This window comes from Berghia stephanieae, chromosome 3 (genome assembly GCF_034508935.2).
Source record: "Berghia stephanieae isolate SIO BIC M18660-M18661 chromosome 3, UCSD_Bste_1.3, whole genome shotgun sequence".
NCBI classification, from domain to species: Eukaryota; Metazoa; Mollusca; class Gastropoda; order Nudibranchia; family Aeolidiidae; genus Berghia; species Berghia stephanieae.
The window spans coordinates 58879290-58906907 of NC_088362.1; the positions used below are offsets into that span (position 1 = coordinate 58879290).

At 36.4% G+C, this 27618-nt stretch overlaps 2 protein-coding genes across 2 annotated transcripts in view; both read left to right on the plus strand.

Annotated features, from left to right (window-relative positions):
* Window positions 1-5772, plus strand: LOC144969294 (serine/threonine-protein kinase Sgk2-like). Its single transcript, XM_078908403.1, has 5 exons — window positions 1-174; window positions 2063-2512; window positions 3568-3788; window positions 4122-4189; window positions 5654-5772. The coding sequence occupies exons 1-5, from the start codon at window positions 1-3 to the stop codon at window positions 5770-5772; spliced, it is 1032 nt and encodes a 343-aa protein (XP_078764529.1).
* An 18032-nt stretch (window positions 5773-23804) lies between these two features.
* The window catches only part of LOC144969295 (serine/threonine-protein kinase Sgk1-like), a 4209-nt gene continuing 395 nt past the window's right edge, over window positions 23805-27618 (plus strand). The window contains exons 1-2 of the mRNA XM_078908405.1: window positions 23805-23978; window positions 26179-26451. Coding sequence (XP_078764531.1) covers window positions 23805-23978; window positions 26179-26451 — 447 coding nt within the window. The remainder of the gene's footprint in view (window positions 23979-26178; window positions 26452-27618) is intronic.

A 27618-nucleotide genomic window follows, 5' to 3' on the forward strand; every position in this document is an offset into this window, starting at 1 on the left:
ATGGGTCAAGTGGTACTGGCCAAAGCAAGTGATGACAGCAACCAGCCGTTGAAAGCTGTGAAGACGTTTTCCAAGAAAACCCCAGACAATGGAAGGAAAAACTACACGATGTTTCAAAAGGAGCTTGCCATTCTCCAGGCTGTTAAACACGTACACATCATGGGGAATATTGAGGTAAGACATTTCTCTAGGTCTTCTCTATCTATAAATCTATCTATCTATCTATCTATCTATCTATCTATCTATTTCTATTTCTATCATCTATCATCATCTATCTTTACTATTACTATCTATCTATCATTATCTATCTATTTGGTCTATTTATATCTCCTTTCTATTCTCTCTACTGTTATCTACTACATATTTGTATATTCGTATGTATATTAAATATTCTATTATGTTGTCATTGTTATTATTATATTATATGTATGTATGTTATGTATTATTATGTATGTATGTATATGTATGTATGTATGTATGTATGTATGTATGTATGTATGTATGTATGTATGTATGTATGTATGTATGTATGTATGTATGTATGTATGTATGTATGTGTATGTATGTATGTATGTATGTATGTATGTATGTATGTATGTATGTATGTATGTTATTATTATTATGTATTGTATGTATGATATGTATGTATGTATATGTATAGTAGTATGTATGTATGTTGTATTATTATGTATCTATTGGTATATATTATCTATCGTTTCTTATTCTTTATTTACTTCTCTATCTTTCATCTATCTCTACTATATATGTATTATATAGTTATTTGTCTATAGTATTAGTTATATTAAATGAACACTACACATAAATCAAGAGCTAAGAGAGAGAGAAAGAGAGAGAGAGAGAGAGAGAGAGAGAGAGAGAGAGAGAGAGAGAGGAGAGAGAGAGAGAGAGAAGAGAAGTAGGGAGACATAGACATAAAGGTGCAGAAAGATTATTTAAAAATAATTTTAAATATTTCACGTGTTATATAGAACGAGACAGATATATATATATATATATATATATATATATATATATATATATATAATATATATATATATCTGTCTCGTTCTATATAACACGTCTTGCTGTTGGGGTTAAATATGACTTATAATTGTTTCATTAAAAAAAATGAAATATTTAAACTTATTTTTAAATAATCTTTCTGCACCTTTATGTCTCCCTATTTCTTTCTCTCTCTCTCTCTCTCTCTCTCTCTCTCTCTCTCTCTCTCTGTGTGTCTCTCTCTCTCTCTGTGTGTGTGTGTGTGTGTGTTCATTTATCTATCTATACCTCTATATATCTATCCGTCTATATATCTATAGTTGTAGTTTCTCACCATATCTACCTATCTACCTGTCTGTCTATCTATCTATCTATCTATCTATCTATCTATCTATCTATCTATCTATCGATCTATCTTTCTATCTATCTATCTATCTATCTATCTATCTATCTATCTATCTACCTATCTATCAATCTATCTATCCAATCCAATTATCGTTTTCTCAGCAATGGCCAGCGTTATTTCAATCTATCTGAGGATTTCACTCGCGTTTGCCAAAAGTTCCAGTCAGCTTCTTCATTAAAGGCGATCTAAAGGATGATTCAAAGTCTAACTTCATCAACTCATTCTACACTTTTTACATTGTGCTCAATATAATCCATTTCTATTCTACTTTAATGTATTTGGAACACGTATTTCTTATTCTAAGATCAATTGATCTGCTTATTGACTTGTGTGCGGTCATGTGGTCTTGTGGTAAGACACTCGCTTTGAATCGGAAGGTCCCGGATTCGAGCCTCGCTCGGCGCATAGTTGAGTCTTTGGGGAAGACTCTTCACTCACATTCTCTCACTGTACTTATGGTTAAAATGAATACCAGAGTTGTTCAGACCTAAAAAATGTAATATCGCCTAACAGACGACATGTCTCGTCCTTCATGTTAAGCGCTACTGTTGGCCTGGGACCCCTTGTGAAACGCTTTGAGACTTTGTGTGGATATAGCGCTATATAAAAACTCTTATTTTAAAATGTATCATTTCTTTTCCCTCCTCTCTCCAGGCGTTTGAATGTCCAGAGGAGTACGTCCTGTGTATGCCTTATTACAAGAAGGGAACTCTCAAGACTCGCCTGACTTCAATGACCATGAATCTCACAGACAAATACCTGATGCAACTGACCAGTGCCGTCCTCTACCTGCACAAACGTCATCTTGTACACAGAGATATCAAACCAGACAACATCCTGATCTCGGATGACGGCAATGTCATTCTTACAGACTTTGGCCTGGCCTGTGGCGTCTCATCCAAACCCAACTCTGACCTCCCGATATGTGGTACCCGGGGGTACATGGCACCCGAGTTACGGGATCCCGGACAGAAAACAATCAATTTATATAAGGTAAAGTGCCTTTCTTTATATTTCTCTGAAATACGCGGTTACGTTTGGATCAGTATTAATAGTATTTGCTACGGCAAGGCTCATGTTTCCTTCTACATGCTACATGTTGCTGTTGGTCGGAAACCTATTGTGAAGCGCTTTGAGCACGTTTAGTGGATATTGCTCTGTATAAAAGCTCAGATCTTTTTAGTTAATAGATCACTGAAATACGAGGTAACGTTTAGATCAGTATTAAAAGTATTTGCCGCGGCAAGGCTCAGAAAGTGCGGTGACCCACCTTGATAAAAAGCCAGGCAATATTCAGGTTGACTCAGGTTTGAATAAGAACACGACAGTCGTCAGTGACAGACAGACGTGGTACAAAATATTATGTGAATGCAATAAGGTGTTTGGGGGTCCCAATAGCTCACTTGGTAGAACACTCGTCTAACACGCAAAGGGACCAAGATCGATCCCGGGTGCAGTCGAATTGTTTTACCGACCCCTCTGTCCACCCAGCAGTAAATGGGTAGCCGGGTCTATTAGATCTGGCGGTAAGTATTGTGCGATAGACTAGCGCCGCATCGAAAGAGTAGCAAGCAATTGCTTTTGTCCGTGTCACGCTATAGAATCCGAGATAAATTCCGGCTCCATGAGCCTTATGGCTCTCAAGGACTACTTTTTTAATAAGGTGCTTAACAAGTCATTTGTATCAAATACGTCAACAAAAATGGACGTGGTAATTATGAAGTTTTCATTTTAATATTAATTTAGCTAGAAAATGAAAAACGATCACAAAGAGTGGGAATTACTTTGTCGAAGTCACAAGAAAAAATGTGTTTAATTCTTCAGATGACATTTTTTAAAAAAAAGTGAGCTTTTATAAAGGGCAATATCCACTAACGTGCTCAAAGTACTTTACAAAGAGTCCCTGACCAATAGCAAAACTTAGCATGTAGAACGAGACATGACACCAGTTAGGCGATATTACAATTTTTTTCCGACGCTGTAACGGCCATTTTACACATGAGTATGGTGAGAGAATGTGAGTAAATAGACTTTTCCAAGGACTCAACTATGCACCGAGCGAGGTTCGAAACTAACACCTTCCGATCCGAAATCGAGTGTCAAACCACTAGACCACATAACCGCACATCCTCATGATCTTTTCTACTTCTGTCCCCCAGTGTGACGCCTACTCTTTGGGTGTAGTCTTGTGGAACATGCTATTCCGTCAGGTTGGAACCCCAAATCCCTTGGACTACCTGATACGCATTAAAACAGAGTTCTACATTCCACTATTACACAAGACCATTCTAGAGAATCTGCTTCATCAGGATTCTTGTCATAGATGGGATTGTCGTGAATTAAATTGCGCTCTCGCCTTTGTGGACATGAATAACAGCCTGTAATGGTCAGTGGTAATTGTTATCATCATTATTATCACCATCATCATCATCATCATCATTATTATTATTAGTATTATTATTATTATTATTATTATTATTATTATTATTATTATTATTATTATGATTATTATTATTATTATTATTATATTATTATTATTATTATTATTATTATTATTATTATTATTATTATTATTATTATTATTTATTAGGATTATTATTATCATTATTGTTATTATGATTATCATTATTATTATTTTACGTTATCATCATCATTATCATACCAATGGTCCATAAATAACTGAGATTCATATTTAATCAATGCCCTTTTTCAGATGTTTTACAGATAGGTACTTTCCTGACTCTAGAGACCTGACCAGTCAAGAACTGAAATCAAAGATGAGTATACCAACATCATCATCATCATCATCATCATCATCATCATCATCATCACCATCATCGTCGTCGTCGTCGTCATCATCATCATCATCATCGTCATCATCATCGCCTAAATATCATGCTTTCTTTTCTCTTACACCTCTAATTTTTCCTCCTCCACCTTTTCTTCTTTATCAGTATTTTTCCTTCTTTTCGTCCTCCTCAGCCTTTCCATCCATCATCTCCTCTTTCCGTTCCACGTCTACCTAGCTCCATCTCATTACCTTCATATTCTCTCTCTCTCTCTCTCTCTCTCTCTCTCCCTCTCTCTCTCTCTCTTTCTCTCTCTATCTCTCTCTCTTTCTCTTCCTCTCTATCCGTCGGTTTTCTCTTCTCTCTCTCACTGTCTCTCTCTCTCTCCCTCCCTCTCTCTCTCTTTCTCTCTCTCTCTCTATCTCTCTCTCTTTCTCTTCCTCTCTATCCGTCGGTTTTCTCTTCTCTCTCTCACTCTCTCTCTCTCTCTCTCTCTCATCCTCTCTGTGAGTGTGTATGTGTATGTGTGTTTGTGTGCTTCTCTGTGTGTGCCATGCAACATTTAACGTTATCATAGTCAAACTGTATCTTTCTCTCTTGCATTACTACGATCATGCTATCTGCCTCCTACCGCCTCTTAACTCGTCACTTCTTCTACTGCTTATCTTCTTCTTCATCTTCTTCTTCCTCCTCCTCCTCCTCCTCCTCCTCCTCCTCCTCCTCCTCCTCCTCCTCCTCCTCCTACTCACCACCGCCACCATAATGAATGCCACATCTCCATTCAGACAGATTCATAACACGATCTTCCTCCAGGACCAGTTCTTTCATATCGTCATTTGCCCTATCCATCCATCTAGTCTTTGGGCGTCCCTTTTACCCTTTCCCCGCTAATTGTATATCCAATACTCTCCTTCCCACGTACTCTCTCTCTCTCTCTCTCTCTCTCTCTCTCTCTCTCTCTCTCTCTCTCGTTGCTTAACATGTCCGGACCATTTCAATCTATCTTCTCTAATCTTTATTGATACATTCTTCACTTTATTCAACCTTCGAATTCGTTCATTTCTCACGTTGTCTTTTCTTGTCCAGCCAAGTGCCCTTCTCCGCAACCTGACTTCTGCCACTTATTTCCTTCGTTGTTGTAGCCCTGTCTCTAGTCCAGACAACATTGCTGGTCTTACAACAGTAGTAGGTATATATTTCCCTTTCAGTTTCGCGGAAATTCGTTCGTGATACTTATCTCCAGTTACCTTCCTCCATTATTCCAGCCTGACTGGATCCTCTTCTTAACCTCTATCTCATTGCCCCCATCTCCTTGTACAGTTGTTCCTACATTTTTGAATTGGTTTGTCTCTGGCAGATCCCTTCTCCTATCTCTATTGGTGGTTTTGCTGTCTGTTATCGGATGGAGAAATACTCTGTCTTCGATCTGCTTACCCTTAATCCCTTTCCTTCGAAGACCCTTCTTCAGTCCTGCAATTCTTTTTCCGCCTTAACTTGCTTTTGTATCGTTCAAAAATACTACGTCGTCCGCATATATCATGTTCCATGGTGCCTCAAGCCGAATTTGTGCTGTGAGAACGTCCATTACTTTTATTATTGTATATGGGGATCAACGTACTTTTTGTCCATTCTTCTGACATTGTTTTCTATCTGTAAGATGTCGTTGACTAACCGTAGCAGGAAATTTAACCCTTCATCTCCAAGAGATGTCCATACATCTGCTGGTCCAACTGCTTCCACCCTTGACACCTTGCGCACTGTATCCACTGTATCGTTCTTGCTTATCTCATATACTATCCCCTGTTTAGGTTGTATAACTGTACTTCTCCTGTCCCTGTGATTCTCTTCATTCATGAGGTGTTCGTAATATGATTTCCATCTCTTCATCTTTGCCCAATTCTTTTCCATTCTAATCGGTGATCATCTTAATATGCTGTCGCCTCTCTGTTTCGCTATCCTGAAAATATGTTCTGCTCTTCTTTACTTTCTAATTGCCAGTGGCGGTTCTAGCCTATTTATAGTGGTCGGGCAAAGATGATTCGGTCATATATATATATATATATATATATATATATATATATATATATATATATATATATATATATATATATATACGCAAATAACTAATGTAATTAACGACATTTAAAAATAAATTATAGTTCATGTTTATGTACCAACCTATTTATAGATTAAATCCATTCGTCGAGTCTTTGATGATGCAAAATGATTGATGATCATGTCGTTAAGTTCAATTTTGGACAACCATTGTTTATGCACGGACATCACAGTGAGCGCATTCAAGCGCTCTTGTCCCATGGTATTCCGCACACATGTTTTGATCCGCTTTAAAGTACTAAATAGCCGTTCACTTTCTGCGGTGGAGACTGGTGTTGTTAACGTAATATTTAACAACGTTGACACCATTGGCAGATCATCCTCGAGGTCTAGTTCAATTATTTCCTTTAAAAGCTGTTGCGAGCTTTCTAGCAGTTGAAATATATTGTTGGAATACACGGTTTCAAGTTCGTTTTCTAATCTCTTTTTGTCTAAAAACGGGTAATACTGGCAGACAAGTTTTATTTTCTCTAAAGGTTTTGATTCCACGTAAGTCAAAAATTTCATAGGGTTCACAAGTGAAAATAAGGATATTTGTTCATATTGAGAAAATCTTTCCTCTATTTGAGTAACTACAATATCACAAGCCTCTTTTGCATGAGCGGTTAAATTGCTTTGAGGTCTTCTTTTTGACTGAGTATCGGTTGAGCAAACAATTTCATTAAAGAGACTGTCAACATCTGATCTTATTTTTGAAATATTAGATTTGAAATCTTCAACGCTCTGAATTATATCTGGTCCGGTTATTGTTCTGTTTTGCAGGTATGCAAATAAAATGTTAGCATGGCTAAAAATCCTATTAAAGAGGGTCAAATAAAAATTGAATTCCTCAGTATTCAGGATTCGTTCGAGTCCAACAGCTTCGCGCACCGATATAGCGTCCCAACCGTCTTCAGTCTGAATTTTCCTAAAACATTCAAGTAACTCTTCTTTTAAATCTTGAACACTAGAAAGGCACCTGCTCTGAAAATTCCATCTAGTTTGTGCTGGTCTGGGAAGCCGACTAGAAGTGATTGATCTTAAAAGATCGGCGCGTTTTGGGGAAATTGAAAAGAATGCTGAAAAGCCATCCAATTGGGCAAAAAATATTCTAATCGCTTGAACTGCTGAGCACGCTTGTCTCAATATTAGATTTAATTGATGCGCGTAGCAATGAACGAAATGTGCGTATGGAAACCAATGTTTCATCCGAACGTGCACTCCTGTATTTTTACCACTCATCACATTCGCGCCATCATACGATTGAGCAATCAGTTTGTGTTTTAAATCAAATTGATCTAATTGTGACTTAATGACAATAGAGAGACCCTCTGCTGACCTATCTGTAACATGAACAAAATTTAAAAATCGCTCATATATTTTGCCATCTTTGCAATATCTTAAAATAATTACAAATTGAGACTGATTGGAAACGTCAGTTGTTTCATCTGCCTGAACAGCAACAAATCGGGCATTTTCTAAATCTTTCTTTAAATCCTCATTGTAGACTAGAGTACAGAGTCTAAAAGCTCATTTTGAATTATTTTTGATGTGTATTTGTTAACTGTCGCTTGGGATAGATGTTGTGAGAGAATGTTATCTGAACTTGCAAGCAGATGAATAGTGTCAATGAAAATACCTTTGTTCAAAGAACTTTGGCTCTCATCGTGGCCTCTAAGAGGGAGTTCGTGAATCGCGCAATGCTTAAGGCAATCAATGATTTTGGACAATATGTATCGATTTTTCTTCACATCTTCATTGTGTTTTTGGATAGAAAGACTATAGCTTTCACTAATCTGCCGACCGATGTCTGTACTTCCTAAAAATTTGAATTTCACAGCATTGGATATATGTGTTGCACAGGTATTATGTTTTGATAAGCTTTCAGACAAGTGTTTCAAATCATCAAATCCTGTTGTTGACCAGCAAGATTTTCCTTTAAAGAGAACACAGTAAAAACAAAACAATTCTTTTTTGCAACGCTTACAGTAAGCCATTTAAATTTTTCAAACCAAGATGTTTTAAACTTTCTTTTATCTTTAACAATGATCAAATCACGAGGCTGGTGTGGTCCAAGACGTTTTATCTCCAACTTTTCATTGAATGAAAAAGTAGACGAATTCCGAAGAAAGATGTCAATTTCATTCATAATTCCCCTTAAATATTTCAACCACAAATAATCACATTCACAATGAAATGGCAATACCCGTAGCTTTTAATTATTCCAAAAGCAATCAAATCAAAAATGAATCACGAAAGAGGATACAACTAAAAATAAAGTGACAAGACATAATACAACACCTTGACAATACAAGTCCATTTTGTTCACTCGAGAAATTAAAGAGATATTTTAACCCCTCAACGGCGTGATTAATATTCTGTTACATTACTGGTTTTCAGTAGTAGTAACTTTAAAGTTTTAATCGAGAAGCAAAAACAGCGATATGACTCGAGTTTCATTCAGAGCTCAAATTGCATCATTTTTGGTGAAAACGATAAAACGTAACATGACGTCAAGTTTGAGTAAATTCGAACTCAATGGTTGATAGGTTAAAGTGGGGAAATTTAATCGCTTGGTGTTGTGTAGGGGACACCGTAAGAAACACAACTGAGATACTACTGCAGTAATTAAAATGCCAAACATCAAACATTTAAAACAAAGGCAGTTGAGTATCTATGTTTTGGTTATGATAAAAGGCGATAATAGCTACCTTCGCCCGGCGGTTTTGGGAGGTTAGAGATGTCAAGGTGACGAGGAATAGTGCTTGTAAAATAAATGATCTTTTAGTGATAATTGTTATCATTTCTCTTCTCAAACTTAACTTGCAAAAACAACTTGTAAATCAAAGGAGTGGTTGTGATGGTGTTGGTGGTAGATATGGTGGGGGTTAGAATTATTGTACCGGTGGTGGTAGTGGTTGGAATAGTGGTAGAGGTGGTGGTGGTGGTGGAGGAGGAGGAGGAGGAGGAGGAGGAGGAGCAGGAGGAGGAGGAGGAGGCGGTGAGGGAGGATGTAATTATGGTAGTGGTTTTGGTGGTGCTGTTGGTTAGAATGATAGTTGTGGAGACGATGACGGAAATTATATGATGATGTTGATATTGTTTTTATTGCGATTCTAGTACTTGTAGTTAACGTTGTTGTTATTCTCAATGATGATGATGATGATGATGATGATCATCATCATGATGATAATGATAATAATAATAATAATAATAATAATAATAATAATAATAATAATAATAATAATAATAATAATAATAAATGTACATTTATGAAGCGCTTGTGCCGAAGCTTCGAAGCGCTTCACATTGACCATCATTAAAAAATTTTCATCATTGGGTGATGGTGACAACGACGATGTCGTCGACAATGATGATTACCATACGATATTACAATAAAGACAAAATAATGTCACCAATCTCTCCTCATGTATGCATTCGTTAGACTATCACAATAACGACACTACACTGTTATCCTTGCTCCTTCCCCAACCAACCCCTTGCTTCCCGCCTCTTCATCGCGAACTATCTTATGTAGCCTATGTATTAGATTCAGGACGGGCAAGTACGGAATCTGCCCACCCTTGCCTTAAACGTATTTATTTCCTTACTTAGAATTCAACTCACTCCTTTCTCAGAAGAGTACATCTCATATATTATACTAATTCAGTTGTTGAGATGAGAAAATCAAAATAGTGGTTGTATTTTATATATTTATTTAGTCGTGACTTTCGAATAAAAGTGTTTTGTTTTATTAAAGGGAATAAAATAGAAAATTACATTGTTTTGAAAAATATTTAGTCTGGCAAAAATTTTCTTTTAAAAATACAGCGGTAATAACTTAAAGAATTTGAAAAAAAACTAACAAATTAATTAGTTTAAAAACAAAAATAAAAATAAAAAGAACGAATAAGTAAACAATTTAAATAAATGAGTTTTGAGAAACACTAAAGAAAACGAGAAAAAAAGAAATAATTTAAATGGATAAACAAATATATAAAAACAACATAAATGAATAATAAATTGATATATTAGTAAATTAATACATTTAATTCAATACTGGAACCTTCCCAAAATCATTACATTAATGGTACCACCAGCACAAGTAAGGCAATAAATAAGAAAAAGTTCGTTTGCCAAAATCTCTATTTAGTTTTAACTGGTTAATAAGGTGGGCTCATTTGAATTAGCCCGACCAAGTACTAGAGAGGCCAGACAGCAAAAATCGGAGTTAGTTCACCGTCAGGCGACGTGACGATGAGATGACGATGTGGGCGGAGTGGTGTGGAGTGGTTGGGGTGGGGGGGGGGGGTGTATAAAAAGAACAGGAGCATTTCCTGGATTATGCATTACGGGGTGCATGGTGATTCGCAATCTATCAAAAATACACACAAATTGATTTCAGTACGAAGTATCAAGTTTAAGTAGTAACTTTTGAAATTATCTAATTTAAATTTGATTATTTCGGACCTGGTAATACAGCATATAACTTGAAAAAAACAGGCTGGTATTTGCCCACCCTGCCCATTATTACCAGCCGTCCCTGCTAATTGCTCAAACACATTTTTCAATGCCGCGGATTTTGCTTTTGCAACGGCTTTATTATTTTCTTCTCTATTTGCCTGTTTATATTCATCTACTTCCATAACAACCATGTTTGTCTCCGTTTTCTTTCTTGTTTCCCTATTTTTCTTTATTGCTTGTTCATTCCACCACTATGTTTCTTTCCCAACATTTCCTCTTCCCGAGCTCACACGTAGCACTTCTTTGGCCACTTGACGGATCGTATCAGCATTTATTTCAAATCCTTTGGGAAATCAATTCCTATTCTTCCTCTCAACGTTGTAGGAAATATTTATCTTTGCTATTCCTCTTTTAGTCTCCACCGCCGTGTTTTTCCCTTCACTTCATTTCTCTCTTATCTTTCTCTTTCCAAATGATCATGCTGCGCTGCCACTCTCTCTCTCTCTCTCTCTCTCTCTCTCTCTCTCCCTCTGTCTCTCTCTCTCTCTCTCTCGCTCTCTGTCCCGGCAAACTGCCACATTCGGATACTTCCTTCAAATTTCACCTCCAGCACAACAGGTAATCCACTTGTTTCTGTCTCACACTACTTGAATACGTCACTCTGTACTCGTCATTCTTTCTAAACCATGTATTTAGTATTGCCAGATCCATACTTGTTGCAAATATTACAATTTCTTCTCTCGCTCTCCCTCTCTCTCTCTCTCTCTCTCTCTCTCTCTCTTCTTTTTCACACACTTTCTCTCTTTTTCTCTTTCTCTCTCACTATATTTCGCGTTTCTCTCTTCTCTCTCTATCTCTCTTTCTCTCTCATCCTCTCTCTCTCTCTCTCTCTCTCTCTCTCTGTGTGTGTGTGTGTGTATGTGTCTGTGTGTTTAACATTATTATTATCAAACTTTATATTTCTCACTGGCATTTGTTCGATCATGCTATCTCCCTCCTAACTCCTCTTAACTCACCTCTACTTCTCCTACTGATCTTCTTCTTCTTCTTCTTCTTCTTCTTCTTCTTCTTCTTCTTCTTCTTCTTCTTCTTCTTTATCTTCTTCTTCTTCTTCTTCTTCTTCTTCTTCTTCTTCAGCTTCTCCTTCTTCCTCCTCCTCATCACCATCATCGTCATCATCATCATCATCATCATCATCATCATCATCATCATCATCATCATCATCACCATCACCATCATCATCATCATCATCATCATCATCATCATCATCATTACAACCACCACCATCACCACCTCCTCCACCACAATGAGTCCTACATTTCCATTCAGATTGGTTCATAGAACCATCCTCCTCTAAGCGCAGTTCTCTCATATTGTTCTTTGCCCGTCTATCTTCGAATTCGTTCATTTCTCACGTTATCTTTTCTTGTACAGCAAAATAACCATCTTAACATCCTCATTTTTATCACTTCAACACCTTTATCTTGTTTCATTTTTGTAGCTGCTGTCTCTAGTCCATAAGACATTCCTGGTCTCACAACAGATGTATATATATTTTTCCCCTTCAGCTTTGCGGAAAATTTGTTTGTCACGAAAATTTGTTTGTGACACGGAATTCCAGTTACCTTCCTCCAATTATTCCAGCCTGTCTGTATCTTCTTATAAACCTCCATCTCATTGCCCCCATCTCCTTGTACAGTTATTCCTAAGTATTTGAATTGGTTTGTCTCTGGCACACCCTCTTCTCCTAACTTTATTGGTGATCCTGCTCGCTCTTGTCCGATGCACATATTATACTCTGTCTTCGATCTGCTTACCCTTAATCCTCTCCTCTCCAACACCCGTCTCCAACCCTCCAGTTCCTTTTCCGCCTGAGCTTTTGTATCATGCAAAAGTACTATCATCCGCATACTTATTGTTCCATGGTGCCTCACACCGAATGGGTTCTTTGAGAACATCCATTACTATTGCAAACAGCAGTGAGCTGAGAGCCGACCCCTGGTGTAATTCAGCCCAAACATTAATTGGCTCGGTTGAGCCAAAACCCGTCCTTACCATTGTCTTATTTCCTTCGTACATATATCGGATAACTTTGATATATTTCTCTGTTACCCCTTTTTCTCTTAGACAGTACCACGTTTATTCTCTTAGAAACCTATCATAATATGCTTTCTCCAGGTCAATGAACACACAATGTAACTCTCTTTGCTTTTCTTAATACTCTTAATACTCTTTTCTTAATACTCTTAGAACAAATACACCATCTGTTGTACTTTTACTAGTAACAATTCCAAACTGCTCTTTATTTATGTCTACATCATTTCTAGTCCTCTTATGGGTTACTCTTTCCCATGTCTTCATTTTATGACTCATCAACTTGATGCCTTTTATAGTTGCCACATTTTTGAATATCTCTCTTATTTTATTTTTCGGAAATCAACGTACTTTTTGTCCATTCTGCTGGCAATCTTTCTTCCTGTAAGATTGAATAACCGTAGCAGGAAATTTAACTCTTCATCTCTAGGAGATTTTCCTAATTCTGCTGATCCGACTGCTTCCCCCTTTTCACTTTGCGCACATTGCTGCTCACGCCTCATAATTTTCTATTTTCTTGTTAGGTTGTACAACTTCACTTCTCCTCTACCTGTAATTTTCTTCATTCATGAGGTGTTTGTACAACGTTTTCCATCGTGATTGGGTCTCTTCATCTTTGCCCAAATTCTCTTCCATTCTTATCTTTGAATATCTTAATATGTTATATATTTCTCCTCCTCTTGCCCCTCTGTTTCGCTATCGTGAAAACATTTTTGCCCTTCTTTACTTTCTAATTGCTCTTGCATATCCTTGGATGACTCGAAGTTTGCTTTTGCAACCGTTCTTTTTTTGCTTCTCTCATTGCCTGTTATATTAATCTACTTTCATAGCATCCTTGTTTGTCTCCACCATATTTCTTTTCCAACATTTCCTCTTCCCGAGCTCAACCCTAGCACTTCTTTGGCCACATCACGGATTGTATCAACGGCTATTTTCCATTCCATTGGTAAATCAAGTCCTAGTCTTTCTTTTACCGCTGTAGCAAATATTTCTCTTTGCTATTCCTCTTTTAGTTTTCACCCCATTTTTCCCTCACGTCGTTTGTCTCTTATCTTTCTCTTCTCAAGTGCAACTTTTGTAATAACAATCATATGCTGCGCTGCAATTCTCTCTCTCTCTCTCTCTCTCTCTCTCTCTCTCCCCCCCTCTCTCTATATCTCTCTCTCACTCTCTCTCTCTCTTTATATATATATATATATATATATATATATACACACACGCATATATATATATATATATATATAATATATATATATATATATATATATATATATATTCCGGCAAACTGCCACAATCCGATACTTCCTTTAAATCTCTCCTCCAGCACACCAGGTAATCCATTTGTTTCTGTCTCACACCACTTGAATACGTCACTCTGTACTCGTCATTCTTTCTAAAATATGTATTTAGTATTGTCAGATCGATCCTTGTTGCAAATCTTACAATTTCTTTGCCTCTTCATTTCTGCTGCCATATCCAGACCTTCCCAACCTTCTCCTCTCCGATTTTCACAATATGCCTACTCAATTCTGTACCGACGAAACATCTGTCAAACATTTCCATTTGTTCATCAATCAACTTCCAAAATTCAGCCTTCTTGTCTTGAGTACAACCTGTCTCGGGTGCGTATGCACTCATGACAATGATATTCTCCATATTGACTACAATCTTGATCCACATCAGTCTGTCGGACACCCTTTGGACTTTAATATTTTGTGCAAGTTCTTTATCCTGGATGATATCAGCCCCATTTCTGTCTAGTAGCCTCATTTCTTTTATAAAACATTAAACATCCTCCATCAATCTCCCTTGCTGTTTCACCTTTCCACTTTGTTTCTTGCACACACAAAATGTTAATTTTTCTTCTTTTCATATGGTCAGCGATTTCCCTTGATCTGCCTGTCATACTTCAAACATTCAAACTTCCAATCTTGATCTTCACTTCCGTCCATTTCCTCGCCCATCCTTTACGCCTTTCCTCCTCTTTTGTATAAAAGATGAAATAAGAATATTCAAAGACTGATTTTAATTGTGTTTAGTCACTGCTATGTCTTAAATGAAGTCTCGAGGTGTATCTATAATATTACATCTTTTTAAAAAGATTCACTGGAATTTCATTCTTCTTCAGGTGTCTTTTTTCCAATTTGATCATACTTTTTTTCTTTTTCTTTTAGCTTATGCCGCATTTTCAGGTTGCCATAACGAATGCCACTTCTCTGTGCATCTCGGTTCATAGAATCATCTTCCTCCAGGCCCAGTTCTTTATATCGTGCTTTAGCCTATTCAACCATCGAGTCTTCGGGCGTCCCTTTTTCCTCTTTCTCGCTAAATGTATATCCAATAATTTCCCTTCCACGTACTACCTCTCTCGTCTCTTAACACGTCCAAATCATTTCAATCTATTTTCTCTCATCTTTATTAATACATTCTGCACTTCAGTCAACCTCCAAATTCGTTCATTTCTCACTTTGTCTTTTCTTGTCCAGCCATCTTCATTTCTGCCACCCCAAATTCTTAATCTTTTCTCTTTGTTGTAACTGCTGTCTCTAGTCCATCCAACATTACCGGTCTTACAACAGAAGTACACATATATTTTCCCTTCAGCTTTGCGGAAATTCGTTTGTCACACAGAACTCCAGTTATCTTCCTCCAATTATTCTAGCCTGCCTGGATCCTCTTTTAACCTCCATTTCATTGCCCCCATCTCCTTGTACAGTTGTTCCTATGTATTGGAATTGGTTTGATCAGACCAATGATTCTAAATCTTTTTAATCAGGCCTAAGGATATTGAAGATGGTATAAAATTTTAACCTAGAAAATTATTATTTAAAAACATTTCGAACCAGAAATAATATACTATAATGATTAACTTGCTAGAAATGTCGTGTTAGCCCTAGGTCAAATCAAATAATCCAGAAAGTTCTTTTTAAAACCATCTTCGATATTCTTAGACGGTCCCAAGCCCGTTTAATTGAGAGGGAAAAGTCTGGCTTTTGTCTATGAACCTAAGTACACATATTAGCAGGTCTGATAGGGAAGGGGGTAGAACAGGGGATGTTTTAATTTGAGGTTTTTTTTTATTTTGTTAAATTATAATTATTCCCGGGGGTCCCGACAGCTCAGTTGATAGATCACTCGCTTACCTTTTAAAAGGAATGAGATCGATTCCAGGTGAATTCGAAAATTTTTTTTCTGGATACCCGCCTAGAATTTATTGAAAGGAATTTGTGATTGACTAGTTCCTATCCAAAGAGCAGTAAGAAATTGATATTGCCCGTTTCACACAATAGAAACAGGGATGAACTCCGGCTCCATCGGCCTAATGGTCCCGAAGAACTACCTTTTTTAGGGGGTTGGGGGGGGGTGGGAGGGGGGCGTTCATACCAGTCTGTAAACGTCTTTACGGCTATGTGATCTAGTGGTATGACTCTCGCTTTTGGAACGGAAGCTCCTGTGTTCAAGTCTCGCTCAGCGCATAGTTGAGTCCCAGGAATACTCTCTTTACTCGCATTCTCTCACCGAGCTCGAGTGGAAAATGAGTATCTGACCATTAACAGAGTTGTTTATGTCAGAAACATTGTAACACCGCCTAACAGGCGTCATGCCTCGTTCTATATGTTACATGTTGCTGTTTTTCAGGGACCCTTTGTAAAGCGCCTTGAGCACGGATAGTGGATATATTACGCCAGATAAAAGGTCATTATTTTTTTTGTTTGGTGGAATCTAAACCATCATGTCAAATTACAACCAAATTGACGGTATCAAAGACACATGCGTATATAGTGTGATCACGAATTTTGGAAAGGACTCTATAACATTACAGTTATGACTAAGATGCTAATGGAAGGAACTGTGATTCGCTCTTCACTACAGCTGACTCACGATTGATCTCACGTTATAGATAGTGTGCGTTTGGCTAAGAAGGTCACAACATTGCCATCCGGAAGTATAAAGGACCAACACACAAAACGATGTGTAACCTTAAACGTTTATAGATAGTTCGACGTCACTCAGGTCTTTGTTATTGTTTTTTTTTTGCCACCACGCTTATGAGTAGTTCTCACTAAACTGTACTAACCCGACTATAAACGTTCATGGTTACACACAGTTTTGTGTGTTGGTCCGTTTTACCTCATGATGGCAATGTTATGAGCTTCTTAGCCAAGCACATACTATCTATAGGCTGGTTAATACCATTTAGTGAGAATTACTCATAAAAGTGGATGGCAAAAAAAAAAAAAAAAAAAATAACAAAGACATGAGTGACGTCATCTGCATACTATCTATATCAGCTCACATAATTCATTCAGCATGATGGAATCGATGCTATGTGTCTATGTAAAATACTCACAATATACGCCAGCCAAATATAAAGTACCATCACACAAAACAGCGTGTCACCCTAAACGTTTATATAGATAGTTCGAAGATGACGTCACTCAGGTCTTTGTTATTGATTTTTGCCATCCACGTTTATGAGTTATGCTCACTGAACTGTATTAACCTGACTATAAACGTTCATGGATACACACAGTTTTGTGTGTTGGTCCGTTATACTTCCGGATGGCAATGTTATGAGCTTCTTAGCCAAGCGCATACTATCTATATAGTCTGAATTATAGATAGAATGAAGTTGACGTCACTCGGGTCTTTGTTATTGTAATTTGACTTCTGTGCTTATGAGTAATTCTCACTAAACTGTATTAACCAGACTATAAACATTTAAGGTTATTGATAGTGTGCACTTGGCTAAAAAACTCACAACATTACCATCCTATGGGTAACCATGAATGTTTATAGTCTGGTTAATACAATTTAATGAGAATTACTCATAAACGCGGATGGCAAAAAAAACACCCAATAACGAAGACCTAAGTGACGTCAACTTTATTCTATCTATATATAGTTTTGTGTGTTGGTCCGTTATACTTCCGGATGGCAATGTTGTCAGGTTATTAGCACTTACAACCTGTAGGATTAAGTGAGGACTAATCATTAAATTGATTATAATAATAATCAATTACCTTTTTCGTCCCCAATGGGAAATTTCTCTTTTGAGTCTATTCCAAGTGTAGATCAAATAAATCAAGGCGACAGCCGCAGTGCAGTGCCATAAAGTGAGCTAGAGTAAGGTGACTTGCTCACGGCCACACTTCGAAGCAGGCAGTCGAACTCGGCACCATTTGGGTAGGAAACAAAGACCGTACCACTGAGCCACGCTGCCCCAAAATGGCTGTCTAAAAACAATAACAAAGAGCTGAGTGACGTCAGCTATGTTCCATCTATAATACAAGGGGCATAATCAATATAACCATTCACAATACATTAAAAAAGTAAAACATAGATTGTCTCTCTTATATTAATTATAAGCACTCAAACACACACACACACACACAGACACACACACACACACACACAACACAAATCTGACTTGTTTAAATAGACCAATGTACTCAAATCGCTTATGAACGGCATTGTAGTCTCGTGGTATAATACTCGCCTTCTGACTAGTGACTGCTGTTTATTTCTTCATAAAATCGGACCACTTAGTTATACTGCTGGAACCCAGCAAGTGACTGACAACAGCAGCTGCATGCTGTAAAAGTGGCTACCTGGACGGGGATTCCCCTTTTTGATGGTTAAGACACAAAGTATTGCATTTTCGTGATGTAATATAACACCATATCTAGATGACCACTTACATTACAATAATATTAACTTATGGAACAGACAGTACTACTTTCACTTGTTATGTTGGTTCTTTTTTCGTTTTATTGTGATTATTCTGATAGGTTTTATAAGCACTTTAAAATCCCTACCATTTTAAAATATTTTTGTTGTTGTGCGGACAATAAAAAATTCAAATCTTTAAAATCAGACGTTGGATTCCGAAACTAATTAATGCTTTGTCCAGTCTTAATATTATTACACAAAGTAAAACATTCATTTTCTGATTCAACACATTTTAACTACGTTTTTAATCGTCATAAATGTAATGGGCTGGACATCTGGTATGTTCTTTCCATTTGTATTTTGTATTGTATTTAAAAGATATGGAGATAAGAGGATTAAACAATTTAACACACTCCTAAAGAACATATAAAGCAATATATTGTGTGTGTAGGTTTTACTTCACTATTACAAATAGAAACAAAACCACCGTCATTACACCAAACAACAACACCATCACAGTGGCGTAGTAGATAATAGAAGCAATGAATATGGTAGAAAAGGTATTCCTCTCTCTCTCTTTCTCTCTCTCTCTCTCTCTCACACACACACACACACACACACACATACATCCTGCATATACACACATATTACATACACACGTAAAAGACAGGCTAAGAGAAATGAATCACATTCACACTACACCTAATTCATACCACTGACAACAACGATATAACATCAACAGTTAGTATTCCACTGTGGGGTAGTTGCACACATATGTAATGGCTAGTGATCGTATAATGGTGTTTTTGATAGATGGTAGTATTATCCTTTGCGTTGTGTTGTAGATGTTAATAATGACGAAAGAGTTCAAGGGCCGATGATAATTGAATGCACAACATCAAGACATTCAAATAAAAGTCCAGATTCCAAGTTTCATTTCTTACAGTTTTATTTGTTTGTGATAAATTCAAAATCCAAATCATGATATATTCCAAATCCAAATCAAATAGCATGGTCATAATTCAATCAGTTTCATAAATTCCAAATCCGTAAAATCAGTCCACATGTAAAGTCAATTTTGCCTAAGTAACCATTTTCAATATTCGTGGAATATTTCTAAGTCCGTAAAAGCAAATGATGGTGAGCACAGAAGGTTTAAAGTGTGCAGCTCATGGTCAAGTTGAATCCAGAATCAAAAGGTAGAATGATCCCCGTTTGATCAGACACACTGTTTTATATCCTATTGTAAACTGTCCCACAATTCCTTTCACCAAAGGTCAGTTTTACGCCTAAATAATCAAAGGTCGTACGCCTAAATAATCCGTACGCCCAAATAACAAATACGCTACGCCCAAATAATATCGTACGCCTAAATGATGAATACCAACTATAACTTAATGCTTTTATCCCCAAATACCAAGTAACACCGATCAAAGAAAGTAATTTTCTAGTATTCAATATAATGACCAGATATACAAAATTCATGAACTCATTAAACCCACTTGCTATAAGCTAACTCTCTTACACCACAAAGGCAAGTTTGACTGGGGAAAACAAGAAGAGGGGGGGGGGGGAACTCAAACACAGCCAAGATAGAGAAAATAATAGTGGCACCTCCTAGGAATTAACAGATATTCAGACATTATTCTCAATATTCACAATGTACAAGTAGTGCAGCTGGTGAATAAAACTTTCCCACACCAATCAACAGAGACATGAACGAAACAAACCCATTCATTTCATATTTCTCAAATCAGTAACAGATGTGTCTTTAAGAACTAGTATTGTAGGGCTACTTGCAGAGGGAGTGTATATATATATCACAGAGTTCTACGTTATGTTACGGTAGACTTCTGTGATATATATATACACGTTCCTGTACTACAATAAGTATGTCTTCTTCACTCCTTTACCATATTCGTGGAAACGTTTAATGACAAAACTGTAGAATCAGTGTAGTAAAGTGTTCCATGGTCAGTAGGGAGTCCAGGAAATGATAATGACATTGTTTACATTGTGCAACTGGTCCAAATTCATCACCCACGATAGCCTAGACATCTCATAGACTGCTAGATATTCACAGTGAAATTTGATACCCCACCCCTACACTTGTTACATATTTGTTGAACTGAATTAACATTAGTGCAACAGAAAGTAGACAGTTTGTACTTTGTACTAGTGTGAATAATAATAAACTGCAACGTCTGATTGTTGTTGTATGGATTGCAGAAATATTTGATTTAAACGATAAATGTAGTGAAAATGTGAGTCTACTTTGCTGTGTTCCTGAGAAAGAAATATACTGATGATATCTATGATATTTAGTCCACTGTGTGAGGGGGATTTCAATCTATAACATGAGTGATATAGATTTACATTTAAGATATTGTGGCTTGGCTATGCCATTATTTATCAGACCAATTAGACTACTCGCTTCACTGACTGCAGGCACGTGCGATGCCAGAGCCAGGTAAAGAGAAGGAGAGTAGTGACCTCTTGACCTTGCATCTCAACTAAGTGATCCGCTGGTAAACCACTGTTAGTAAGTCCTGAGTTCGAATTCCGCCTTGAGCAGCGCATTCTTCATCATAATCATCATCATTATCATCATCTTCTTCTTCTTCTCGATCTTCATCTCGTCATCATCAATATTATTATTATTATTATTATTATTATTATTATTATTATTATTATTATTATCATCATTATTATTATATTTTTTGAGCTTTTCCTTGAGCTTTTATATAGCGCAATGCCCATTTAATGTGCTCAAAGCGCTTGACTAAGGTTCCCTGACCAACATCAACAAGTAACATGTAGAACGAAACATGACGCATGTTAGGCGATTTTACATTTTTTTTTCGACAGAGACAACGTTGTTGACGGCCAGGTACTCATTTTACACCCGAGTACGGTGAGAGAATGTGAGGAAAGATCCTTATCTAAGGACTCAACTATGCCCCGAAGGAGCGAAGCTCGAACCCTGGACCTCCCGATCCGAAGGCTAGTATCATACCACTAGACCACATAGCCGCCCAGACGTTTACAGAATGGAATAAACCTCTTTTATTATTATTATTATTATTATTATTTATTATTATTATTATTATTATTATTATTATATTATCATCATCATTATTATTATTATTATTATTATTATTTATTATTATTATTATTATTATTGTTATTAATATAATAATAATAATAATAATAATAATAATTATTATTATTATTATTATTATTATTATTATTATATTATTATTATTATTATTATTATTATTATTATTATTATTATTATTACTAACATGGCGCACTTTCAATACGCTTTCCGTTACTTTATCAGTTCTCATTAACAAATAGAATGGAATTTATTTTCCATTACAACTTTACATGTCACCTGTTAGGTGTTCTTTTTCTATAGAGCTATACGAGCACTCTAACACCTCTGCCATCTTGGTACTCGGTTTAAGTCGAATGATGCAATGATTATAAAGTGCTTTACTCAAGGCTGCAACATCGTATTCTTATCATTGTCACCCGCCCTGTCACTAGCGACAATCAAAATCACAAGACAATAACTCATATGTGAGAAATAGAGAAAGGGGAGGATTTAGTTTATCTTAGCGTAGACCTTAATCAATGTCTAGTTAGGTGACACTATTCGCTATCTCTGGTATATATATATATATATATATATATATATATATATATATATATATATATATATATATATATATATATATATATATATATATATATATATATATATAGAGAGAGAGAGAGAGAGAGAGAGAGAGAGAGACTAGAAGGAGATTTATTAATATAGATGCCGAAAATGAAAACAAGACCTTATTTGAATAAAACTCACGATCAAAGAATCTTGGTTTCTAATTCATCGATTGTGATATCCACCCGACAAAAGGGCGACGAATTGATGTCATGTTTATGTAAGCCACGGGAGTAGAAAAACAAACCAGCGAAACAGTCGGTACAGTAACAATGGTCATTGTCTTAGGTAGACAAAGCAATGTCAACAACCCTTGAAGTGACCGACAGTCGACGTTGCTGATAGGTAAGATCAATCGCCAGGTATGGACACGATGTTGAACTCTGCTGAGCTGTCACGTGACTAAACACACGTCTCTAATTGGACGTCTCTGAGAAATGGGAGGAGTCTAAACGTTGGAGAACTGAAATAGCAAAATTTGTCTTCAGTTGAAAAAAATCAACCATAAACGCATGATCGTAATTATTCCTGTTCTCGTTTTCGATTGTGGTTTTCTACAGATTTGGATTGATAGATCATCATCATTGCCTTTTTCACCCTGGGTCAGGGTATAGGCCACAGACAAACAGTTTCCATCCTTCTCTATCCTGAGCCAACTTTTTTATCTCATTCCAGGTCTTACCACTTCTCTGTATATCAGCTTCTTTAATTCTTCTCCATGTTCCTCGTGGCCTTCCCCTTGATCTTCTGCCCTGAGGGTTCCAGTCCAATACTTTCTTTGTTATAGTTGAGTCATTCTTTCTAAGCGTGTGTCCAATCCATCTCCATCGTCTTCTTCCTATATCCTCTCCCACTGGTTTCTGTTGTGTTCTTTTCCATACTTCTTCATTTTTTATTCTATCCATCCATTTTATTCTGAGTAGCTTACGCATGCACCTGTTTACGAAAATCTGTACCCTCCTTATACATGCCTGTGATGCGTTCCAAGTTTCACATCCATACAGTAGGACAGACTTCACGTTTGAGTTGAAAAGTCTTAGCTTTAGTTGAAGGGAGATATCTTTAGTTCTCCAAACTCTGTTCAAAGATGTGAATGCAGCCTGTGCCTTTCCTATTCGTGCTTTCACCTCTGCTTCCGTGCCTCCATCCTTGTCAATTATACTTCCGAGATAGCAGAAAGTGTCTATATCTTCGAGTTCCTGATCTTTAACTTTGATCTGCTCCCTTTGACGCGTACCTATCCACAAGACCTTTGACTTTGCAGGGTGAATTCTTAGAGGATTGATAGATACTCTTTAAAATAGTTAAAGGAAATCAGAAACAGATACGTTCAAACATTTTGGTATCCTACAGCGATTCTAATATTCCTGTGCTCATTCCAAACACATCAGTGGTGAAGATAGTTTTACATTGCATTTGTTCCTAACGAATTACAGGAAAGTTGTTATTCCAGAATCTTGAGATGGCATTATTGAAGGCGACATATTATTCTTGTCCACAAGACCTTTTTACATATTACGGTTATACACGTGACCGTGTCTTAGGAAGAGGTATGATGGGTCAAGTGGTACTGGCCAAAGCAAGTGATGGCAGCAACCAGCCGGTGAAAGCTGTGAAGACGTTTTCCAAGAAAACCCCAGACAATGGAAGGGAAAACTACGCGATGTTTCAAAAGGAGCTTGCCATTCTCCAGGCTGTTAAACACGAACACATCATGGGGAATATTGAGGTAAGACATTTCTCTATATCTTCTCTATCTATCTTTCTATCTATCTATCTATCTATCTATCTATCTATCTATCTATCTATCTATCTACCTATCTATCTATCTATCTATCTATCTATTTTTTCTATCTATTATCTATTAATCTATATATCTATCTCTCTATCTATCTATCTATCTATCTCTCTCACTCTCACTCTCTCTTTCTCTCTCTCTCTCTCTCTCTCTCTCTCTCTATATATATATATATATATATATATATATATATATCTACTTACATCTATCTATCTATCTATCTATCTATCTATCTATCTATCTATCTATCTATCTATCTATCTATCTATCTATCTATCTATCTACACATCTTTCTATCTATCTCTCTGTCTGTCTATATCTCTCTCTATCTGTTTATCCATCTATATTTATGTATGTATGTATGTATGTATGTATGTATGTATGTATGTATGTATGTATGTATGTATGTATGTATGTATGTATGTATGTATGTATGTATGTATGTATGTATGTATGTATGTGTATGTATGTATTTATGTACGTATGTATCAATCATTCTATCTATCTATTTGTCTATCTCTCTATCTATTTATCTATCTGTCTATTTATATATCCAACTATATTTATATGTATATATATATATATATATATATATATATATGTGTGTGTGTGTGTGTACATATACATATATGTGTCTTTATCTTTCTATCTATTTCTCTACATTTCTATCTATCTATCCATCTTAATCTCTCCCTCTCTCTCACTCTCTCTCTCCCTCTCTCTCTCTCTCTCTCTGTATATATATATATATATATATATATATATATATATATATATATATATATATTAACCGCACTCTATATTCGTCCAATTTTTTCAGTCTCTTTCTCTGTCTCCCTATTTCTTTCTCTCTCTCTCTCTCTCTCTCTCTCTCTCTCTCTGTGTGTGTATTCATTTATCTATCTATCTATCTATCTATCTATCTATCTATCTATATATATATATATATATATATATATATATATCTTTATATATATCCGTCTATCTATCCATTGTTGTATTTTTTCACCATATCTATCTATCTGTCGATCTATCTATCTCTATATTTATTTCTATATCTATCTTTATATATATCTGTATATATATATATATATATATATATATATATATATACTATCTACCTACTTACATATCTCTCTCTCTATTTCTCTCACTCTCACTCTCTATCTATCTATCTTTCTATATATCTATCAATCTATCTATCTCTCTATATATCTATCTATATCTATATCTATGTGATGTGCACGAATCTATAGAGTGATCCTCTTTTAATATAGTTTCAGTATTTTACATTTTTTTTTGCATTGATATCAACTGAATAATATTGTAAGCAAGATATGGGGTGAAAATATGTATATATATATATATATATATATATATATATATATATTAATTATGTATCTATATTTATCTATCTTTCTATCAAACGTTCTATATGTTTATCTATTTATCTTTGTATCTATCTATCTATCTATCTATCTATCTATCTATCTATCTATATATCTATCCATCTATCTACCTATCTATCAATCGATCTATCCAATTTAATTATCGTTATCTCAGCAATGGCCAACGTTATTTCAAGCTATCTGAGGGTTTCACTCGCGTTTCCCAAAAGTTCCAGTCAGCTTCTTCATTAAAGGCGATCTAAAAGATGATTAAAAGTCTGGCTTCATCAACTCATTCTACACTTTTTACATTCTGCTCAATATAATCCATTTCTATTCTACTTTAATGTATTTGGAACACGTATTTCTTTTTCTAAGATAAGTTCGTCTGCTTGTTGACTTGTACGGTCATGTGATGTGGTCTTGTGGTAAGACACTTTCTTTAGAATCGGAAAGTCCAGGATTCGAGCATCGCTCGGCGCTTATTTGAGTCCTTGGAAAAGGTTCTTCACTCACATTCTTCCACAGTACTCAGGGTTAATATGATTACCAAGCCGTCAGCAGAGTTCTTCTGTCCCAACAAATTTAATATCGCCCAACAGGCACCATGTCTAATCCTTCATGTTAAGCGTTGCATTTGGCCTGGGACCCCTTGTGAAATGCTTTGAGATTTCGAGTGGATATAGCTCTATAGAAAAGCCCTCATTTTAAAATGTAACATTTCTTTTCCCTCCTGTCTCCAGGCGTTTGAATGTCCAGAGGAGTACGTCCTGTGTATGCCTTATTACAAGAAGGGAACTCTCAAGACTCGCCTGACTTCAATGACCATGAATCTCACAGACAAATACCTGATGCAACTGACCAGTGCCGTCCTCTACCTGCACAAACGTCATCTTGTACACAGAGATATCAAACCAGACAACATCCTGATCTCGGATGACGGCAATGTCATTCTTACAGACTTTGGCATGGCCTGTGGCGTCTCATCCAAACCCAACTCTGACCTCCGATATGTGGTACCCGGGGGTACATGGCACCCGAGTTACGGGATCCCGGAAAGAAAACAATCAATTTATATAAGGTAAAGGGCTTTTGTTTATATTCCTCTGTAGTCAATGCATTACTGAAATACCGGGTTACGTTTAGATCAGTATTAAAAGTATTTGTAGTGACAAGGCTCATTTCTCCTTCTACATATTACATGTTGCTATTCGTCAGGGACCCATTGTAGCGCGCATTGAGCACGTTTAGTGGATATTGCGCTATATAAAAGCTCAGATTTATTTTTAGTTAATGGATTACTGAAATACAAGGTCACGTTTAGATCAGTATTTAAAGTATTTGCAGTGGCATGGTTCAAATAGTGCGGTGACCCATCTTGATAAAAAGCCAGGCAATATTCATCTTGACTCAGGTTTGAATAAGAACACGACAGTCGTCAGTGGAAGACAGACGTGGTACAAAATATTATGTTAATGCAATAAGGTGTTTGGGGGTCCAATAGCTCAACTCGCTTAACACGCAAAGGGACCAAGATTGAACCCGGGCGCAGTCGATATTTATTTAACGACCCCTCTGTTCATTCAGCAGGAAATGGGCAGCTAGATCTTTTAGATCTGACGGAAAGTACTTTTAGTCCTATTCAAAGGGTAGCAACCTGTCTCTGATATGACCTAAATGTGGTACAAGCACCGTAAAATCCTTATAAAAAACAACAAAAATAAATAAACCCCCCCCCCAAAAAAAAACAAAAAACGAAGGGTATCAAGCAAGTGATATTGTCCGTTTAAGGCTATAGAAACCGGGATAAATTCCGGCTCCATCGGTCGTATGGCTCTGAAGGACAATTTTTAAAATAAGGCGTTTAACAAGTGATTTGTATCATATTCGTCAACGAAAATGGACGTGCGTAATTATGAAGTTTTATTTCAATATAAATTTAGCTAGAAAACGAGTTACGACTGGCAATTTCTTTGTCGAAGTGACAATAAAAAAATGTGTTTAATCCTTCCGATGACATAAAAATACTTGAGCTTTTATAAAGCGCAATATCCAGTAAACGTGCTCAAAGTGCTTTACAATGGATTCCTGATCAACAGCAAAATCTAGCATGTAGAACGAGAGGGTTGACGCCTGTTAGGCAATATTACAATTTTTCCGACACTGTTAACGGCCAGGTACTC